The sequence below is a fragment of the Indicator indicator genome, chromosome 1 (genome assembly GCF_027791375.1).
Source record: "Indicator indicator isolate 239-I01 chromosome 1, UM_Iind_1.1, whole genome shotgun sequence".
Classification (NCBI taxonomy): domain Eukaryota; kingdom Metazoa; phylum Chordata; class Aves; order Piciformes; family Indicatoridae; genus Indicator; species Indicator indicator.
The window spans coordinates 92,187,812-92,209,576 of NC_072010.1; the positions used below are offsets into that span (position 1 = coordinate 92,187,812).

At 46.6% G+C, this 21,765-nt stretch overlaps 1 protein-coding gene across 1 annotated transcript; it reads right to left on the reverse strand.

The window, feature by feature from the left end:
• Positions 1-4,545: 4,545 nt before the first annotated feature.
• LRRC58 (leucine rich repeat containing 58) lies at positions 4,546-20,351 on the reverse strand. The gene is made up of 4 exons (XM_054388809.1): positions 19,858-20,351; positions 8,299-8,427; positions 6,241-6,518; positions 4,546-4,754 (listed from the first exon to the last, which is right to left on the reverse strand). Exons 1-4 carry the CDS (start codon positions 20,349-20,351, stop codon positions 4,546-4,548), a joined length of 1,110 nt encoding a protein of 369 aa, XP_054244784.1.
• Between the last annotated feature and the right edge of the window lie 1,414 nt (positions 20,352-21,765).

Genomic DNA, 21,765 nt, shown 5'->3' on the forward strand with positions numbered 1-21,765 from the left:
ACTCTTCAGGATGCAGGAGGAAACATGGGATTACAAAAGAAATGGGAACACATTAGCCAGTTAACATGATCAGAAAATTAACATTCAAAAAGTCATTTACAGGTTTCAGGGTTAGTGTACTAAGAGGGAAGCAATTCAAGAAGTTCAGAACTGTTGTTTCATATTTCTGAAATCTCCGTCAGGACACCACCATCCCTGGATTGTGTATTTACCTTGCCCATGAGTTACTTCTACCTTTAAACAGTGGAGGGAATTTCTGCAACACTGTGCCAGAAGCAGAACAGAGTTTGGTCTGTAACACACATGCTGGTCTGTCACAAGTGGGCTCAAAAGCCATGAGTTTCAGCAGTGCCTTCAGAAATCTCACCTACTCTTGGTTTACACAGCACATGTCAGATCTCATCTGTTTCCTGACCATGTGCAACCCCATTTTTAGTGTTTCCAAGTCTGCAAGGCTTCTGTCTACAAGCAGTACCAAAACTTAGACATCGGCAAATAACAGACAGACAACTGCAGAAATACAATTTTTAATTTAGTGTTTGCAATTTGTTTTACAGCTCATCATGAAATACTGTTAAGAGAGATTCATATGGTTCTAGCAAAATACAATTTTGAAAACATAAGGCACTTTTAAGACTTGCTAAAACAAATGCTCATGATAGAAATTCAGTGAGAGGCTGGATGAGAACCCTTTTCTACTTTTAATGTTCAGGTCAGTAAAAGATCAATCCTCTAGTCCGACAAATGAAATAACCGATAGAAAGGTTTCTGAGAGGGAGTTACTGCTGTATTAGTGCATATTCTGAAGCAGTCTTCAGCTGGGGAGGAAGGGCATGGTGCGAATAAGACGCATTGAAATAGTGCTTTGAACTGGGTAACAAAGACACATTGCAGGGATTAAATTTCATTACTTTCATTGGATTAAATTCCTTCCATTCATTATTGCCAACAAGAGTAAGAAACAAAAAGGAGCTGGTTCTCCCCTCACTCCCATTATAATTCAACACAAGATTTCAAAGACTTAAAATGACCAGGACAGAAGCCCATGAAAAACTGCATCTGGCCACTTCAGAGTATGTTTAAATATTCATTACTGACTTCCTCAAGTCTCACCTCTTATTAAAGAAAGAGAAACACAAAAGAATTGGCAACTGTAGAAGTTGCTTCCAGTCAAATTGATATTTTGCTTCTTTTTAACATGACCCCACTGTTCACATTAAGTACCTGCATTCAGAAAGGCACCAGCAGCTCTCCTTGGTAGAGAGATGGTCAGGCAGAGGATGAATGCAGGCAGGGCCCCAGGCCCTGTGGGGAAGAGGGAATGAGCAACTTTGCTTCACACTCTTGTGTCTTGGCTTAAGAAGTTTCAAAAGTTAGACTTGCTGGGCTGCTGTAGCAACAAGAGGACTGATATCAAAACACTGACTGAAGACTTCATTTGGAAATGCATCCATATGAACTGAAACAATCTATTTAAAACTGACAATGCTGGCAAAACCACTGTCCACTTCTCAAAGTCCCTATGAAGGGAGTGGCAGGAATTAGTCCCTACCACCCACCAGTGTATTTAAGTTACGTCTTACCTGTTTTATTGGCCAGTACATTTTCCACTCTTTGGGGGTAACAACTGAAAAACTTGACTCCTGGGGGCTCATTAGGCACTACAGTACAAAACTGCATTGCTAGTCCTCTCAAATCCACCTCCAAGGGAAAAAGGAACCCAACTAATCAACCAACCATCTGTTTCTCTTAGAAGTCCTTGATTGGTTTAAATTCTGTCTTAATTGAATTGCACTTTAAAGCCCAGCAGCAAAAAGAAAACTTGGTAGCTATATTCAGGAATTAAGAGGCAAGACATTTTATCAGGTATAAAAATGCATAGAGATATCAACTGCACAAGCTGTCAAATTTTGACCTGACTACAGTGAAGAAGCTGTGAAAAAACATTTTAGCCTATTAGCCCTATCAGAATTGGGGAAGAAATGGGATGTCTGCTCAGTTAGAAAAGAAAATGCACTTAAGGATCAAGGTGAATTAGAACCGCCACCATCAGTCTGAACCTGCAACACACAGAGATGTCCTGTGGCAAAACCTAACTTCTGTGATGTCAAAAAATGCAGGACTTCAAGACAGTTGCTGCTTAGGAGAAGAATGGAAGGTGGAAGGTACCTCATGGCTCTGAGCTCAAAGGATTTTGAGATCTCACCTTGTGTGACACTTCCACTGTCAGAAGAGTCAAGGTCTACAGCATTTAGTTGCTCACTCCTGTTATACTAACAGCAAATTTACAATTGTGACTCTGCAATCAGTGTACTGTCCTGCACTGGTATGACAAATGTTCACTTGGGACTGGAAGCAGCATCGGGAAGAAGAGATGAAGAACCAACCATGGGCCACTCACTGAGGTCTTGATTTAACAGTCCCTTTCTCTCAAAATCTGTAGGCTCTTCTTCCCAAGCAAACCTCACAGAATTTGCTAAAGTGACGTCCAGTTGCTCTTGCATATCTTAGTTCCTTTAAAATATACATTTTTATTTTTATATATATATATATATACTTTTTTTTGTAAAGGCACAGAGCACATGCAATTTAGTTCCTTGTGAATCTTTGCGCAGACTAAGCTGCAATGATTAGTAATGGACAGGGTACTGTTTTACAACCAGATTTTTTTTTTTCCATTCCAGTTCTGTCCAAAGGAAAGCAGGGAAATGAGCACCGCTGTCAAGGAAATGCAAGGCAAGAGGTTCAGCCTGCACACTGAGACAGACTGGGACATACAAGCCTCATAGACCTCGATCTTCAGGTCACATTAAAGAAAAAAAGTAGTCTAATTAAAAAAAAAAAAAAATCACTAAAGCTAGTTCCAAAGGGTAGAATTATCAAAGTGCTTTAATACATAAAGTGTCAAACATAATTAAAAAGGACACAGAGGTGCCAGAAGATTTCAGTTAGGCACATGTGTTTTCTGAATGCAGGAGAGGAGCACAGGCTTTTAACTTCCCCTGCAAGGCCAGAGTGGGTTAAGAAAAGTTTTTCTTGTTCACTCAAGCTTCTTAACACAATGAATTTGCTCTGCTCATGCATTTAAAGGCACAACTGGGTTTGCTCTATCTGATATTACATCAAAAGGACTGTCTGCCATGAAACATTAATAAAGGGGCAGCTCTCGCTGAGTAAAACACACAGCAGCCCCATACAGAAGATTTATAGATACCTGTCAAGTCATAATGCTAATTTTGATAAGCTATTTGTTCTTTAAAATTCTGAGCTATTTTCCACAGCTTTCCTTTAAGCACAGTTCAAGATAACCAAATGTGTTATTTGAACGAACCAACAGGCTGCCAAAGCTATTATAACAAGAGCAAATGCAAACAAATAAATAAGGAAGAGGTTTCAAAATGACCTCGTGCAAGATGCTCAGACAACGTGCCTCAGCCTCCCTGCCAGCTTTTTCTCTCAATCCTACAAATAAGAAAACAACCTCATTCTCAGTAGCACTTCTCTCACTTCTAATTCATTAAGCTGCTGCCTACTTTGAGCAAATGACCTTAAAGACGGAAAGTAACTCTGTACCCAGCACAACAGAGCTAGCTGCAGCAGGGGGCATGGCTGTTTAGAAACAAGAAATGTCAACCAAGACCCTTCCTGCAATTCACAGCTATAAAAGCAGACTTGGTCCAGTAAGCTGAGACTCAAAAACATACAGATCATGGCATCTGGTCCCTTGCACAGGCACGTATGGCCACAGATTTGAAGTAATACCAGATCTCAGCAGAATAACTTGTTTTCTGAAGGCACCATAAAGACAGCAACACTCGAGGTGTAAAGGGAAGAGGAAGTAAAAATAACAAATGTTTAGGAGGAAACACTAACAGCAGCTTGGTATGACAAGGGAGGAAAAAAGGTGGCTCAGTTCTATGGTGGCTGCAACATCTATAACAGCACAGAAATCCTAAGCCTCTACACAGAGGAACAGTAACCCAAGTTTGGAAAAAATTTACTCCTGAACAGGAAAAAAAAAAAAACAAAAAACAAACCAAAACCAAACCCTAGCTCTCATTTTTAGTAGATGGATGTAAAATCTGTAACTGAAATCAGAAATAGCAAAAACTCAAAATGTTATATAAAACACTCATGTGGCATCACCAGCCTGTTTCAGACTTGCCAAAGTGTTAATAGACCTGGACAGCCTCCTTTGCTCTGCAGGATAACTGAAGCCCAGTGAAGTGTCAGATATAGTTAAGCCCTTCTCAATCTGCCAGTGAGAACGAATCCTCCTCCTCACCCTGGTACAAGGGCAGAAAGGAGTCTCCTGGGCAGGAGACGTTTCTAACAACCCCAGACACCCTATAGGCAGGATGCTACCAAGTTAGCTCAAAGTAGCACTGCACCAAGCAAGCCTAGGCTTGCTAAGATGTTCTGCCCCTTTCATGGACTTTAGGACAGTTTCTTGTGAACCCTTCATGCCAGAGCCTCATGCTTCACTGTTCCATTACTGCTTTTCAAATATGTTTCTTTCCCATCCTCCCCTGTTCTTGCCCCCTGCTATCCCAGGAGGACTTTCTGCATCCTGCGAGCAGCAACACTGGCTTCATCCTCAGAGTCAGACTCGCTCTGGGAAGTGGAGCTCTGGGAGGCAGAGCTGCAGGGAGAGGAGCACTCTGGGGAGCACAGGTAGTGCATCAGCGGGAGGCGATACTTCCCACAGAAGTCAACAAACTTGATTTGTCTGACGCAGCTGTCGAAGTAGACACCTGTCAGGGCAGAGGGAACAGTAACAACACATGAGACCCTGCACAGAGAGAAATCCGTAAGCTCTGCACATTTCTGCAAATGCCCCAAACCAGGATTTAACTGACACAGCACTAGATATTGAAGGACAAAAGGATACTAGAGGAAGAGAAGGGACCAGGCAACTTATGGAAGGGTGAAATATCTTTTCTTAGTGAAAACAAAACCAAAACCCAAAAAACACACCAAAAAAACCCACCGAACAAACTGTACTTGGTAGATGATTCAGAATAGCACACCCTACATGAAAAGATACAATGGAGCTACTTCTGAAGAATCTGGCAATTTCTTCTAACCATTAGGGAGAAATCTCAGGCTGGGAATTTGCAAACTTCTTACTTGTCAAATTAATTCGTTCACTTTGTTTTCAAACTTGTAAAACTTCTTCTACCAGCCAGCAAAAATCCATTTGCAAATAGACCTTCATAGCTCTACCTTTCTTCTGCTTGAGTGAAGTCACCATGCTGAGTTTAGATGCTACTTTCCCTGGCAACAGTGTTGCTGTTAACACACAATTACATTCCCTTCCTGTCACAGCAAGTGATTCTAGACACTGACATTTTCAGAAGTTTCCAGTGGTGTTTTAAGTCCTAGCTGGTATGGAGTAAGCTCTTCTCCTGCAGTGCTACAGCAACAGCTGCAGTACTGTGCTGCACAAAAAGTGAAAATGAGCAAAAACAATCTACTGCTATGCTATCCAAGCTATGCAAAGCTCTTAAAAAAAAAAAAAAGGAAATGTTTCTTTCCTTCTTTCCTTTCCAACATAAGTTTCAACCCTTCTGACTTTATGCACAGAGCATGCTTTGATACTGCCCTGTAAGGAGATAACAGCCTGCGTTATGACTGCAGGGTAGATAGTAATTAATGATTTTTTTCCCCTTAATCTTCTAAAGGCTAAACATGCAGATCATTTACTCTGGATACAGATTAAGCATTAAGCCAAATTAAGGCCAAGCACTCCAGGCTCTAAGTCCTCTTCTTCCAGGAACCACATGCTAGTAGTCCCAAGCAAGAGGTAAACAAGTTGCTCCTGGTAAATGCCAGGCACTAAAGTCCTTTTCCATACAGAAAGCTTGCTGTGCAGCAAGAGTGCTTGCGAAAGGTCTCCTGCCCACTACTTAGCCTGAGCCATTTCAGGGCAGATGAATCGGAAACTTCAGACCATAAAAGCATAGTGGAATGCTGGGATGAGCTGCAAAGGATTTGACAGAAATGCTGTCTTACACTCCCATGCAAATACAACAAACCAGCACTGCAACTCTGAACATAATTCTTAAGTGAACAAGGCTCCTTAAAGACAGGCATGTAGGAGACCTGGAGCCAGTGAAATACACCTTGAATTTGGATGCAACAAGATATCTAACCCGAGCTACTAAAGCCATGGCAAGTCAAAGGGAAAGAAAACCCACCAGGTAAAAGTAAGAAGCAGAGCAGTGAAGGTGAGCTTACCCCCACATTTAGGGTTGGGACAGTTGCTGGCCAAGCTCAGGTACCGGACAAGATTCTCAGGGAGATCACTGGGAGCATAGGCAACATTGCGAGTCTTAATCGTGCGCCCAGCCAGTTCCAGCAGGCTTGGGGGGTTGTATGTCAGATCACGGACAAACCGAACCACCAGTGGGTTCCCACGCAAGCTCAGCTCTTCCAGGTGAACCAGGTTAAGGATCTCTCGAGGAAGGTAAGTCAGCAGGTTATTGTGCAGGCTAAGGGAACGCAGGGAATGCAGCCTGAGGATGGAGATGGAAACCCAGTCAAGATGTGCAAATAAAGTCATTCCATGACTGTGTTACACACACCTGGTTACTCCTCTCTCCCAGCAATTTCTTTTTCTCTAGCTTTTTCTTCGTTTTAAAAAACAAATTCACACTAAAAGACCTGCTTTTACTCCAGGACACACAGTGCCCTGGAAAACTTGGCTCAGATCTGTTGAGACATGCAGTCTTAATTATGCTGTCCCTTTCAGTATTCCTTCCCTCCCAAGCCCCCCAAAACGGTAGCACGGAACAAAAGAATACAAACAGAGTGCATTCAGGGGAGATAAGGCTTCACTGTACCCAGTGCATACATCAAGAACAGTTCCATGCAATACTTTGAATAAGTCACCTGCTTTCACTCATGCATTAAAGATGATTGCTGGAAGGCAGACAGCCCTGGAAAACCCCACGTTTTCATTGCTTGAGGCTGCAACACCTCATGCTGATGCTACCAGATCTCAAAAGCTAAGCAGGGTCAGGTCAGGTTGGCACCAGCACAGGTGATAAAGTTTTGGGGCTTTTTGGAGTGTCATGTACTCAGCACTGGTGAGGCCATACCTTGGGTACTGGGTTCAGTTTTGGGGCCCTCACTACAAGAAGGACATTGAGGTGCTGGAATAGATCTGGAGAAGGGCAAAACTGGGGAGGGGTCTGGAGAACAGGTCTTGTGAGGAGCAGCTAAGGGAACTGGGGTTGTTTAGTCTGAAGGAAATGAGACTAAGGGGAGACCTTGCTCTCTAGAACTACTTGAAAGGAGGTTGGAGCCAGGTGGGGGTTAGTCTCTTACCCCTAGTAACAAGTTATAGGAGGAAAGGAAATGGCCTCAAGTTGCCCCAGGGGTGATTTAGGTTGGCTATTAGAAGAAACTTCCTCACTGAAACGTTTCTCGAACACAGGAACAGGCTCCCCAGGGAGGCTGTTGAATCCCCATGCCTGGTAGTGTTCAAAAGATGCAGAGATGTGGTGCTAAGGGACATGGTTTAGCACCAGACCTGATAGGTAATGGTTGGTCTATGTGATCTTAAAAGTCTTTTCCAACCAAAACAATTCTGTGATTCTATCAAGGAGGCATTCTCTCTCAGGAAGCACTAAGCAATGCTCCAGTACAGTGTCCAGGGATGCTCTCAAACCAGCGCAAATTACAAGACGATTGGACATTGTACATCGATAATAATTCCATGACACCATCAAATTCCAATTCAAAAACCTCTGTGCTATCATTCAGTTGCTTTTGGGACTACAGTTACACACTGAATTATTTATGTCACACTCTTCGGCTACCCGTACAGAGTGTGCGGTGTTCTCATTCCCCTTCATTCTCATATGAAACAGAGCTGTGCTGTAGGATTTAATAAACACTACAACACACTGAAATCCTAGAATAAGAAATGCCAAGGGAACACAAGGAATGGTACAACAGAAAAGCTCACTCACTCTTTTTGTGTGTAAGACAAAACAGACCAAGCATTCATCACTAAGAATACAGCAGGACTTCTCAGGACTCTCTGTACAAATCTACTAATTCACCCTGAAGTGTGTACTTGCTGAATTTTTCCCCCCCCCCAGCCCTTTGATTGAGTTTTCCATATTACATATGCATGGTCTGCTGCAGTGCACCATGCTGAGGCTCTTGTTCAAGTCAGGTCACATTAAAAAAATGAAGGACAAATAGATCCTCACAGGTACTTTAATCCACACACCCAAAGTTCAAAGAGTTAATTACAGCTGGTGGACAATGAGAATAAATACTCACTGTGCTAGCTGAGGTGGAATGCTCTGGATCTTGTTGTCACACAGAACTAGGTAGCTAAGAGAAGGCAGGTTTGCTAATTCAGGTGGAATTGAAGTGATGAAATTCCCTCCGAGGTATAGAAACTCTAAACTGAAAAAGAGAAAACACTGTATTACTTCATTAAGGTGATCTTCAGTTTCATTTGACACCATGTCTTCAATCTCCTGCATTTCTTGAAGAAAACTTACAGATAATGTATGAGACAATTTGCTGAGGCACAAAAAGCCAAGCTGCATGTCAGAATTACAATAGAGCAGCTGTTTCACAACAGATAATGTTGAGATTAATTCCAGCCCCCTGAAGCCAATATGACATCTGTTGACACAAGAAATAGTTGCCCTTTAAGGGATAATCGGAGCCCACAGTGACAAACAGCAACCTTTCAGAAGTCAGAGGCAACCAGTCCCACTTTGGGACAAGTCACATGCCAACACCACCACAGCTGCAACAGCACAGAGTGAATCCATGTTGCAGAAGTAGATGCATGCAACTTCTCAGACTGATGGATTGATTTCAGTATCCTGAAGCCCAAAACCAGGGAGATAATTAACTGCTGTTTGAGTCTAAATAAAAGAAGAAAATAAAAAAGCACTGGATGTCCTGCAAAACTCAATTGATGGGAGACAGGAATAAAGGCACTAGATCCCCTCTGCTAGGTGGAACAGCAAGTGTTTGCTGTGCATCCCCACCCTTAGAATCATAGAATCAGTCAGGGTTGGAAGGGACCACAAGAATCATCTAGTTCCAACCCCCCTGCCATGGGCAGGGACACCTCACACTACATCAGGCTGGCCAGAGTCTCATCCAGCCTGGCCTTAAACACCTCCAGGGATGGGGCCCCAACCACCTCCCTTGGCAAGCCACTCCAGGGTCTCACCACTCTCATGGTGAAGAACTTCTTCCTCACTTCCAGCCTGAATCTCCCCACTTCCACCTTTATTCCATTCCCCCTAGTCCTATCACTACCTGATAGCCTAAAACATCTCTCCCCAGCTTTCTTGTAGGCCCCCTTCAGATACTGAAAAGCCACAATAAGGTCACCTCAGAGCCTTCTCTTCTCCAGACTGAACAGCCCCAACTCTCTCAGTCTGTCCTCATAGGAGAGGTGCTCCAACCCTCTGATCATCCTGGTGGCCCTTCTCTGGACACGTTCCAGCATGTCCATATCCCTCTTGTAATAGAGGCTCCAGAACTGGATGCAGTACTCCAGGTGGGGTCTCACCAGAGCTGAGTAGAGGGGGAGAATCACCTCCCTCGACCTGCTGGCCACACTTCTCTTGATGTAGCCCAGGATCTGGTTGGCTTTCTGGGCTGCAAGTGCACATTGACAGCTCATGTTGAGCTTCTCATCCACCAGCACCCCCAAGTCCCTCTCCTCAGGGCTGTTCTCCAGCCAGTCACTGCCCAGCCTGGATTTGTGCTTGGGATTGTCTCGACCCAGATACAGGACCCTGCACTTGGTCTTGTTGAACCTCAAGAGGTTGGCTTGTGCCCACCTCTCCAGCCTGTCAAGGTCCCTCTGGATGCCATCCCTTCCCTCCAGCGTGTCTGCTGCACCACACAGCTTGGTGTCATCAGCAAACCTGCTGAGGGTGCACTCAATGCCACTGTCCATGTCACCAACAAAGATGTTGAACAAGACTGGTCCCAGCACTGATCCCTGAGGGACTCCACTTGTCACTGGCCTCCACTGGGACATGGAGCCATTGACAGCCACTCTTTGGGTTCTTTATTCATCTGGTGGTCCACCCATCAAACCCATGTGTCACCAGTTTGGAGACCAGGATGTGGTGCGGGAGAGTGTCAAAGGCTTTGCTCAGGTCCAGGTAAATGACATCAGTTGCTCTCCCCTCATCTATTAATGTTGTCACCTTGTCATAGAAGGCCACCAGGTTTGTCAGGCAGGATTTGCCCTCAGTGAAGCCATGCTGACTGTACCAAATCACCTCTTCACTATTCTTCTGTCTCAGCAGTGCCTCCAGGAGGATCTGCTCCATGATCTTACCAGGCACAGAGGTGAGACTGACTGGCCTGTAGTTCCCTGGTTCTTCCTTCTTACCCTTTTTGAAAATGGGAGCTATGTTTCCCCTTTTCCAGTCACTCGGCACTTCCCCAGGCTGCCAGGACTTTTGGAATATAATAGAGAAGGGTTTAGCAACCTCATCTGCCAGTTCTCTCAGTACCTGTGGGTGTATCCCATTGGGTCCCATGGACTTGAACACTTTCAGGTTCTTCAGGTGATCACGAACCTGTTCTTCACTCATAGTGGGCAGTTCTTCCTCCCGGTCCCTGCCATTATCTTCCATGACTATTCCAGGAGTGTGGCTGGAGGCCTTTGCAGTGAAGACTGAGGTAAAGAAGTCATTGAGAACCTCAGCCTTTTCCAGGTCACTTGTGACCATTTCACCTGTTTCCTTTCTGAGGGGGCCCACACCTTCCCCAGTCTTCTTTTTACCATTAATATACCTGTAGAAATTCTTGTTGTTCCCTTTGACCTCCCTGGCTAGATTCAATTCAAACTGTGCTTTGGCTTTCCTAACCAGGTCTCTTGCTGCTCAGGCAGCTTCCTTACATACCCCCCATTCCAGCTGTCCTTTCCTCCACTCCTTGTACAGCTTCCTCTTAAGTGACAGTGTGTCCAGCAGCTCCTTGCTCATCCAGGCAGGCCTCCTAGCATTCTTCCCTGCTTTTCTCTTTGTTGGTATACATTGCTCCTGGACACAGAGGAGGTGGTCCTTGAATACTGACCAGCTGTCCTGGGCCCCTCTTCCCTCTAGGGCTTTGTCCCACAACACTTTGGCCAGCAGATCCCTGAAGTGATCAAAGTCTGCATGTCTAAAGTCCAGGGTCATAAGCTTAGAATATGTCCTCCTGGTTGCCCTGAGGATCTTAAATTCAACTGCTTCATGGTCACTGCAGCCAAGGCTGTCTCTGAGCCTCAGATTGGTTACCAGCCCTTCCCTGTTGGTGAGAACAAGGTCCAGCATAGCACCTTTTCTTGTTGGTTCCTCTACCCTTTGGAGGAGGAAGTTGTCATCTATGCAATCCAGGAACATCCTGGACAGCTGGTGCCTTGCTGTGTTGTTCATCCAGCAGATGTCAGGGTGGTTGAAATCCCTCATGAGGACCAGGGCTTGTGACCTGGAAGCTGCTTCTATTTGCCTGTGGAGGGCCTCATCTGCTTGGTTCTGCTGGTCAGGTGGCCTGTAGCAGACCCCTACAGTAACATCTCCCTCCCCTGTCTTGTCTTTAATTTTAACCCACACACTCTCAACCAGCTCATCATCCTTCCCCAGGTGGAGCTCCACTGATTCCAGCTGGTCACTGACATAGAGGGCAACACCTCCTCCTCTCCTTCCCTGCCTGTCCTTCCTAAAGAGCTTGTACACATCTATCCCTACATTCCAGTCATGGGAATCATCCCACCAAGTTTCAGTAATAGCCACTATAAGAAGAAAAACTGGCAAGGACTTCTCTGACATAATAGCTTCAGGTCCCCATTTCACAGTCAAATAGTTTCCCTCCCCTGTTTCAGATGCTGTCTGGAAGAGGAGCAAAGGTTCAGTCTGGATATTTCTGGCTGGAAAGAGATACCATTGCTAACCATGGCCCTGACAACACTTTTCCTTGGGCCTGGAAAAGGTGAATCCCAGAGTCCTGTCTGCAGACTCCGGGTAAGCATCTCTGGTACATACTCAGGTTGCCCCTGTCTGGTTCATACGATAATAAAATGCTTTAGGTTGCAAGGAACCCTCAAAGGTCATCCATTCCAATCCTCCTGCAGTCAGCAGGGACATCTTCAACCAGAGCAGCATTCCCTGCAGGTCCGGAAAAGAAGCCATTCAGGATCCATCAGCCTTTCTTTAAGAACAACTTATAACCTCCTTGGAATAGAAGACACCTTCATCTCCTGCTGGCAATTGAGAAAGGCTGCAGATAAAACTGTCAAAGAAACATACGACCACACCACCCAAGGGATATGGTGCTCAACGTACAGAAGGCCTGAATCCTGTGCTACAGCATGTGTGGAATGCCAGAGAACCTCCTCCCTGAGCCTTCCCCCAACAGAAAAGGATGGAAAGAGACTATTTTGTTCAGTTCTTGAAAGAAGCCTGAACCCCAAAAGCCTAATGACAGGATCTGCTTGGGCTACAGGGGGCACTAGCTCAGCACTGAGGTCCAACTATCCAACAGTGAAGAACAGAATGACAGACCTCTGCCAACACACCAGGAGACACATGTAGTGCTTAACTTCCCCCAGTTTGTTTCTTTTTTGGAGTATGTCAGTGGCACAACATTAAGCCTTAAACATGACTATACGAAAGGAACTAACTCTCCTTGCTTCAGCTGAGAGATCAAGTGGCACAGCACATCGGGAGATTATTCTGGACACAGAGTTAAAAACCCACCACCAAACCCCCCCACTGTTCAAAAGTAGCCTCTCATTTTACACAGACAACCTGTAGGCAAGGAGCTCTGCAGTGACCAGTAGTGTGCAGTAATCTTCAAGGGAAGATTATTTTTAATTAAGTTTTGATCCGTTAGCAAAGCTCTGTATTTCAACCAAAACTCCTCCTTCCACCTCCATTGTTTCACAAGGTGGATTTGGGTTGCTTGGCTTTCATTAGGGACTGAACTGCTGATCATACAATTTCTTAGATATATTTTAACTCCATGCCATTGCTGGAGCCCACAGGGAAAGCTGTTGCAAGGGAATTCTAGAAATGTGCATTTCAATGTTTAAACCAAGTTTACATGGGTACAAGTTTCCACTTCCCAGGAAAAGTGAATAATTAACTCCTCACCCTCTGTGTTTGAAGGCAAAAATCCCCACAAAGCAACACTGCACAAAAATGCATACTACCAGGGAAGGGGAAGAGGGGTGTAAAATACAAAGCAAAAAAGTATTGAATTTAATTTCAAGGTGTGAAATGCCTAAGTTTCAAGAGCAGCTTACTGCACAAACTAAACATGTGAAACCACTGCCCACAAACTACTTTTGGCTTTTAATTCCATCCTCTGTGAATTGTGTCATGAGAACACTCAGTCATACTAGTTACGATGTAAAGTCTCAACATTGAACTGTCTCCAACTAAAAATCCACTAAATAATAGAATTCCTCCAGTGGCAACAAAAAGCTTCTTAGAAATTGTTTTCTTTTTACCTATCTTCTGAACCACTTTTCTGAGGTCAGTAGGCTAAGATATGTTGTACTAAGCTTGTACACCTAGGGGCTAAGGCAATGCTAGCTCTTAAGCTGTCCTCCTCATGTGGCAGTTTGCTGCTTTGTAAGATGAACAAGAATACTGCTGAGCTCTGCCATTCTCACAGAAAAGCCTGCACTAGGACAATCTACAACATTTATCAGTTTTTCACAAAAGGGCCATCTCAGGGACAGGGCTGAGCTTAGTGAGTAATTCTAACTAACCTTTCACACCAAGACTTGGTTTTTCTGACAAATCATTAATCTGTATAGTCAGAGCAGCCAGTTAAGGTCTCATGCATCACTGTGTACACACGGAGAGAGCTGGCACTTTTCAGTACTTTCCAAAGTCAGTCTAGGAACTTAGAAAAGCCAGAGAGCAACCAGCCTCAAATGAACATAAGCTCAATGATGTACTTCCAACCTGCCACGGACTTTGGCCAAAGGAGTTTCAAGAGAGGACAGAAACTAGCTCAACAAAAACTGAAAAAAATTCCCATTTGACAGAGTAACAAATGGGGGTGGGTGTGTGTGTGATGCTTGCTTTCTTGCTTTTCAGCAATGCATATTAGATACTCTAATAAAAGGCCAGAGGCCCTTTCAGCTTCACATCTAGCAGGCCCCTTGGTCAGAACATGCAGCATTAATTGCTCCAAGCTGCAGCCAGCAAAGTCAGGCCAACTGTGCATCACTCCTCTCCAACAGAGGGTTTCATCACACCACCAGACTGTAGGGTGGCTGTGCCAATCCTTTTACACATGGGGGGGAAGTGAGGAAATACTCAAAACCAACTATGAATCGATTAAGGTGGTGGCAGTGAAGTTTACCATGCCAAGGTAGTGCACGTTCTGGTTTGAGTATGTCCCTGAGGTTTCCAGGCAATCATACAGCACAAAACAAATCAAAAAGCCCCAAAACAGTAAGGAGCCCACTCTGAGCACTAGAAGTATTTTTGATACCCTATCAATTACCACTATCCTTCCATTGTCATGTTTCAAGGGGAGAATGACTTCTGGCATAGAAGATGCTAGAATTTTCGATCCACCCTACTTGTCTACAGATGCTTCTCTGGATAAAACTTAACAGCTGACATCAAACAGATGCATCTAAATAAGCAATCTAAAAAGGAACTACTGAGCCTGAAACAGCTCCAAGTCTTTTCAAGATAAACTTTCTAACAAGAAATTTCCAGGGCAGTTTTGAGGCTCATGCAAGGGAGGAATTTGAAAGCAGCCCACAATACACTCCTGTTAACCCTGTTCTACGATTTGCTAATTCCTGAGAGAACTGCACAGCCTTTGCTGACACGCAAATTTAAGATCAAACAGTCGTCTGAAAACTATTTGCAAACCGTTTGAAGAGGGGAAGAAAAAAGGGAGGCAGCAAGCAGATTTCCTAATGCTCTATCTTTATCAAAGCTTTGCTGGATGTTTTTCCCACACTGTAGCAGCCCTTCTGATGCGTATGCTTGTCTAACGTGCTTAATAGTACCCACACATGAAAGCAAATACTCTGGGTTTTGTTGCATCTAAGCCTTTACATAGAACTTGGGTGAACCAAGTTAAGCATTTGAGGCCTTTGATCCCAGCCCTTGCAAAACTGAGTTTTACTAGAGGAATCCAAGCAAGGAAAGCAGCACACATGGCAGAAGCCTGCAAAGAGCCTGTAACTTTTCCAAGCTCTTTTCTGCTGCTCCTGGTGCTCTGCTGTGTGCCAGAGCATTCACCAGAAGAGTAGGACTAAGCTTGAAATTCACATCAATTGCATTTCACTAAGATCTTGAGATTTTTCCCTTTACAGGACACTTTCAAGACATATCCCCAAGCATGCATACTGACGGGGGCAATCCATGCAACCTTAAGCCAAAAGCCACAGTTGGACAGTGAAGATCAGAGCTTTATTTCACCAGGTCCACCAAATTTTGCTCAGAATGGGCACAAGTTTATGACCTGGAGAACAGGTCTTCTGGGTAGCAGCTGAGGGAACTGGGGTTGTCTAGTCCAGACAAAAGGAGGCTGGGGGAATACTTTCTGGCTCTCAACAACTACCTGAAACAAAGTTAGAGCCAGGTGGGTGTTGGCCTCTTCTCCCTAGCAAAAAGTGATAAAAGGAGAGGAAATGGCCTCAAGTTGCCCCAGGGAAGGTTTAGATTGGATATTAGAACAAACTTCTTCACTGAGAGGGTTCTCAAACATTGGAATAGGCTCTCCAGGGAGGTGGTTGTATCCCCACCCTGGAGGTGTTTTAGAAGTGGCAGAGATGTGGTGCTGAGTGGCATAGTTTAGCACCAGCCTTAGTTGAGTTAGATAACAGTGGGACTCAATGATGTTAGAGGTCTTTTCCAATCAAAACAATTCTACGATGCTATGACCATATTTCTAGTTCACCAGCTATAACACAACTTGCCCCATAGCATGTTCCTTGCTGGATCAGCACAAGAAGGAAACACACAATCTGTTCCTTTTGTTCTAGAGCTGCTGTGGGCTGTGAATCCAGTCTGAGTGACTGACCATACCATCTCACACTAAAAACACAAGGCAAAAGGAGGGAAAACTACAGGAAAAAACCACAACAAACCAACACACACCTGCTTATGCTAAGATTGTTTTTTATCTGGCAACAAACAGGAAGGCAGTGCAAAGAGAGCTGTTCTTACCCATCTGGTACATTTTCTACTCCAAATTTAGAGCAACAGCCCATGATTCAATCCAGGTGTTGCACTGTATTGACACTGCTAGCTGAAAGTAACTGTGGGTGATGGGCACACCCAATGAGCTAGCACAGCCTCAGCATGACTCAAAGAAGTCCTCAGCAGGGCCTACTCTTACCTTTCTCAGAAACCTAAGGGGTCATTTCAAACCACCACAAACAGAGTGGAATTAGGAGAAAGGAACATTGCACTTTCCTAAAGGAAAACATGAAGCAAAGACTATTCACCCTTGGTGCCAGTATGCTGTCTATGATCAGCACCATCCTGCTGCCATGACCAGAGCAATCATGACCATCCACCTATGAAGCCATGTGAAGAAAACTTCAAGCATCCTGACACCTATAGATGGGACTTCTACAATTGTCTAGAAGGTATCTGATAATCAGGTGAAAGGCACTCACTTTCTGTGCAAGATCTTGCACTACAGAGATTTGTGTGGGCAAGGATGGGGCAGATAGCTGAAGCTGGAAGCAGTATGACAAGACAGCAACAGGTCTGTTTCTTATTGTTCATTATCTTATCAAATCACTAGGATCATGCTAGGGAATTTTTCACAAAGTGCCTGAGCCTAGCTCGCTGCAAAGTTGCAGATTTACTACCTTCATATGAGTAACAATACACGGTACCTGTCTCTCATTCCAGTTGTCCCTTCAACTTCATCAGATCAGACCCATCATCTTTCTCTTCCTTCAACTTTGCCAACCTTACCTGCTGTATTCCTGCACTAAAACTGATGTGCTAACTCTTCAAAAACTACAACGGGTAACTATGAGTTGCAGAGGAAAGACTGAGGCTGTTATCAAAAACCTCTTAAAAAAAATTAAAAATCTTATCAGAGTTCAGCTATTCCCTGGAAACATTAACATTTCTAGATCTCTGCAACTCTGCTCAGCTGTACAATCAATGACTGGAGCAAATGGGAAGCTGTCAGGGTCACCAGAAAAAGAGAACCACTGGCTGCAGGAACTAGCAGGAGGAACACATCCTGTAAAAGTGCTGCCTCCATTCCTCTGTGGTCTGACACAAGACACAAGAAATGTTTCTTTTATGGGGAGCAGCATATGGAAAAGGGTTCAAAGTCTTGGTTTGCCAGTAGCAGCAAGACAGACACTTGCAACTTGAGCTCTGAGATAAACAGAAGCCAAAACACCTACACCAGGCCCCACCTCCCAGCCCACCCAGAGTTCAGAAATGAATAGATGTCTCTGTGATGCCCTGCTACAATAGCTAGGTTTGCTCTGTTTTGTGTTTAGGCCCATTTTACTCACTTCAACACTACGTACACTCAGGCTGCCGCCACCTCTCCTGTTAGGAGGCAAGAAGGTCTGGCAGTAGGTCCTCTCCAGTATGTCTTCACTATCTTTTTGGCAAGGGTGTCAGGTCACTGGTTACCTGGCTCCTAGCGAGCAGATTCAGGATTCAGGATTCTCTCTGGAAGAACATTAGATTATAAAGTATTGTTTTCTCCAAGCTCTGGCAAGCAAGTGTGCTGCACCCTTTTGTTGCTTGAGCAGTCCCAGATACAGAAGAGTCACTGACCACTGGCACAGTGGTAAAGAAGCTGACAATCCTGGTGGAGCACATATTCACTATCTTGAGCTAAAGTTCAGTTTTATGATAGTGACACATTAGCACAAGTTCAATGACTTGGCAGTGATTATGTGGGTGGCAGACACAAATTGGTTCTTGTCTACCTTTATTACCTGACACATCACTTTGTAATGATAAGCACACAGTTCAGTAGCCTTGTCCACATCTGCCCTCTCAGAATTGTCATTCTGGGGATCAGGCATGACCATCCCAAGAAAAGCTGCAGAAGAGGATAAAAAAGAGCTCTGCTTCATGGCAGGCCAGAAGAACAAAGCAGAGTAACCATGCAGCAGCAGTTTGACAGTGGTGCAGCAAAAAGCGCAACACACAGCCTGCTGGGACAACACATACAGATGCAGCTTGCTATCTTCCCAGGGTCAGCAGCATAGTAAAAAGCATGGCTAAGGTTTGGTTTCTTGGGGGTGGGATGACAAAGAGAGAGAGAAACCACACACACAGACAGAGTGTGTAAGCAGCAGCAGGGAACCTCTGCCTCAGAGATAAGCACAACAATAATGCCCCAACCACATCCTGAACGTAACCGGGCATGCTATGGAGGCAATGCGGATCATCTCCCACACACATTTGCACTCCTCCACTGGCCTCCTCTGCCATGAAGTTGCCACTGGCCTCATTTCCTTCATTATCCCTAAAGCAACTGCTCTTGAATGGAGAAAAAGCTAAGGCTCCTCCTCCTAATGGCAGTCCCACCCCTGGACGCATCTCAACTATGCTATGGACATGGGCCTTCTCTAACACTCGAAATGCCTCAAAGCATCTCTCAGACTTAGCTTAACCCCAAACTACTCTACATCCTCAACAGATACATGCTGTGCCATCTGGGAAAAAGCTGCATACCCATTTTCAGCTCTGGTACCTCCAACCTAGGGCCACAGGCGACAACATGCCACATACCACACACCCTGTACTTCCAGTGGATGCAGCTCTGTTGAGCCATCAGGGTCAAGGTTGCTGGAATTTGCATAAGAGAGGCTGCCTCTGCAAAGTTTCTTAGCAAAGAGCTGGAGCGAAGGAAGTGCAGACCCAATGTCTTAGCACTGAGCCACACATGACTAGTCTGAGGCTCAAGAAACCAGCAGAACACACTGAAGCGCCAGCATGTAACACATAAAAGAACACAGACTAAAGCTTGCCCAGAAGGATGCAGGCTTCAGAACTACCATCCCAGGTTAACACAGGTAATGAATATCCAGTCTTAGCTAAGATCTGTTCTCACTTCTCCAATCCCACCCCATCATTTGCTGTGAGTCAGCCTTAAGTTTCTATGTGGTTTGATCCACCTGCATTCAGTACCACTGCACCTGAGCACAGCCTAGGGTTCTACGCTTCAGAAGGCCTGTCAGCTGATCCATCAGATCTTTATGAGCTGGATGGACAGGGAGAAAAAAAGCCCCCAGTCATGCCAGCAAGCACCCTGATGAGACTGGAGCTGCCTCAGCAGAAAGATCTTATTGTTTGTGTAACCACAACCAGACCTTTATTCCCCTGTGCAGTCCATTGTGCAGCCACAAGCTGAATGATACCAGGGTTCTATTTTCCTCTTGCCTGGATAGTAAGGCCACGATGTGCCTTCAGCATGTCAACACACCAAACACACTGTCACCAGGAGAGCCTCCCCTGCACCAAGGCAGCCCAAGGTCTGAGAAATCCTGAACAAGCTGCCGGTTTGGTGAGTGCAGGAGGCCCATGATCCACCTGAAGACTGGCTTCGAGTTCTGGTACCTCAGCCTGAGGAAGGGGAAGACACGTTAGCAGCAGCAATGCTTAGAAACATCTGAGGCCGCACAAAACTTACTCCCCAAGCAGAAGAGACACATGAAGTGTGCTTCTCGGCAGTGCCTCGCTTCTCGGCTGGAAAATCTGGTTTGGTTTGCTTAGCAGCCGCTGGGGCTTTTCTTTTCCCCGCTCCCCAGCCCGGGGGCAAAAGCCCAGCCCCGGAGACGCGGAGGGCATATCCCACCCGGCGGGCCCGTCCCGCCCGGGGCCCTGCCCTCACCTGCGGAGCTCCTGGATGTCGGGCGGGATGCCGTGGAGGCGATTGCCGCCGAGGCTGAGGCTCCGCAGCCCACGTAGCCCAAAGAGGGTGGGCGGCACCTCGGGGAAGCGGTTCCCGCTGAGGTTGAGGACGCGGAGGGAGCGGCCGAGCGCGGCCTGCCCCAGACCCTTGGGCAGCGAACCGGGCCCGCCCAGCCGGTTGTTCTTAGCTAGGAGCGTGTGGAGGCGCGGTAAGGCCAGCAGCTCCGCGCCGAGCTCCACCAGCCCCGTCCCGCTCACGTCCAGCACCTCTAGAGCGGGGAACCACTGCGACAGCCCGGCGGGCAGCGGGCCTGACAGCCGCCGCGGCGACAGCACCAACTGCCGCGTCTCCGCGCTGCGCCGTGCCGCCAGCTCCGCCGCCAGCTCCGCCGTCTCGTCGCCTTCCGCCAGGCCACGCCGCTGCGGCGGGGGCTCTGCCTCCGGCTCCTGGGCCGCACCGCCCGCCGCCGCCATACCGCTCACACGCACAAACGTCTCCGCGCCTCCGCGTCATCCCGGGGGCTCCCGCGCCCCGCCCCGCAATCTGAATAGCCACACCACCCTCTCCACGCCCCGGCCCGCACTCTCACGTGCTAGATCCCGGGCTGGCTGCCCAGCGCGGCAGGTCTGGCCGAACCGCGGAGAGGGGGCGAGGCTCTTTATGCAGGTTGCGGGGCTCCCGAGGGCGTACGGGGGACAGAGCGCGAGCTCTGCCGAGGTCCCGGAACGAGCATGCGAGGGGAGTGCGGAGGCGGGCGGGTGTGGAGCGCAGCGGTGAGGGTGGCACCCACTCCTTGCAGCTGCGGGGGAGGTCACGGCCGCTCTGCCGCCGCGGGACTGTTGCTGGCAGCGCGGGTCTCCGTTACGGCCCTTTGCGGCGGGTCCGGCCAACCGTGCTACTGGAGAACAGGTTGGCTGCCCGCGGCGGGGTGTGGAAATGGCACCCGCTCCCAGCAAAGGATTGTACGCCAGGCTCGCCGGCGTCGGGCCACGTTACGGCACCGGAGCCGGGCCACGCTACGGCACCGGAGACCTCTGGCTGAAAAAAAAGAAAAAGATTTCTCGCGCCTTTTTCACTCATCCTCAGGCACTCCGTGGCCCACCTGTGCTCCAAGGCCTCTCTCTCTTGTGGCTGCTGGCGGCATGGCCTGGCATGTGGCCTTGGGATCGGCCAGCATTCTGTCCCGGGGTTGTCTGCTTTGGGCCTTGCAGACCAAATCAGAAGTGCCTCCACATAAGTATCTTGGTGTACCTCGTTTGTATGTGAGAGGACAGTTTTTAAGTCAGGAGTTACACCTGCATATGTTCCTGTGTGATCTATTCTAGGTGATGCTGCTCTAGCAGAGGGGTTGCAGTAGATGACCTTCAGAGGTCCCTTCCAACCCCTGCCATTCTATGATTCTGTAATCCACAGCACATAGATCTATCGGTCAAAGGGGCCTTATGCAGGTTACGCACTGATATGAAGCTGACCTTGTTTGTGCAACATACCAACAGGCAACTTGAGATTTATGATTCCAATTCATCACCCTTTGGACACAGGTTAAGAGTGGTGTAATCAGTAATGTCCCACTGGAAGAATCATGGTATGGTTGGGGTCAGAAGGGACCTTTGGAGATCATCTATTCCAACCCCCCTGACAGAGCAGGTTTGCCTAGAGGTTTCACAGGACAGTGTCCAGGCATGTTGTGAATGACTCCAGGGAAGGACAGTCCACCACCTCTCTGGTGAGCCTCTTCCAGTGCTCTTATCACCCTCAAAGTTAAAGCTGCTTCTTCCCGTGTTTAGACGGAACTTTCTGTATTCAAATTTGTGCCTGTAACCTCTTGTCCTGTCACTGGGCACCACTAAAAAAAGACTGGCCCCATCCTCCTGACACTCACCCTTT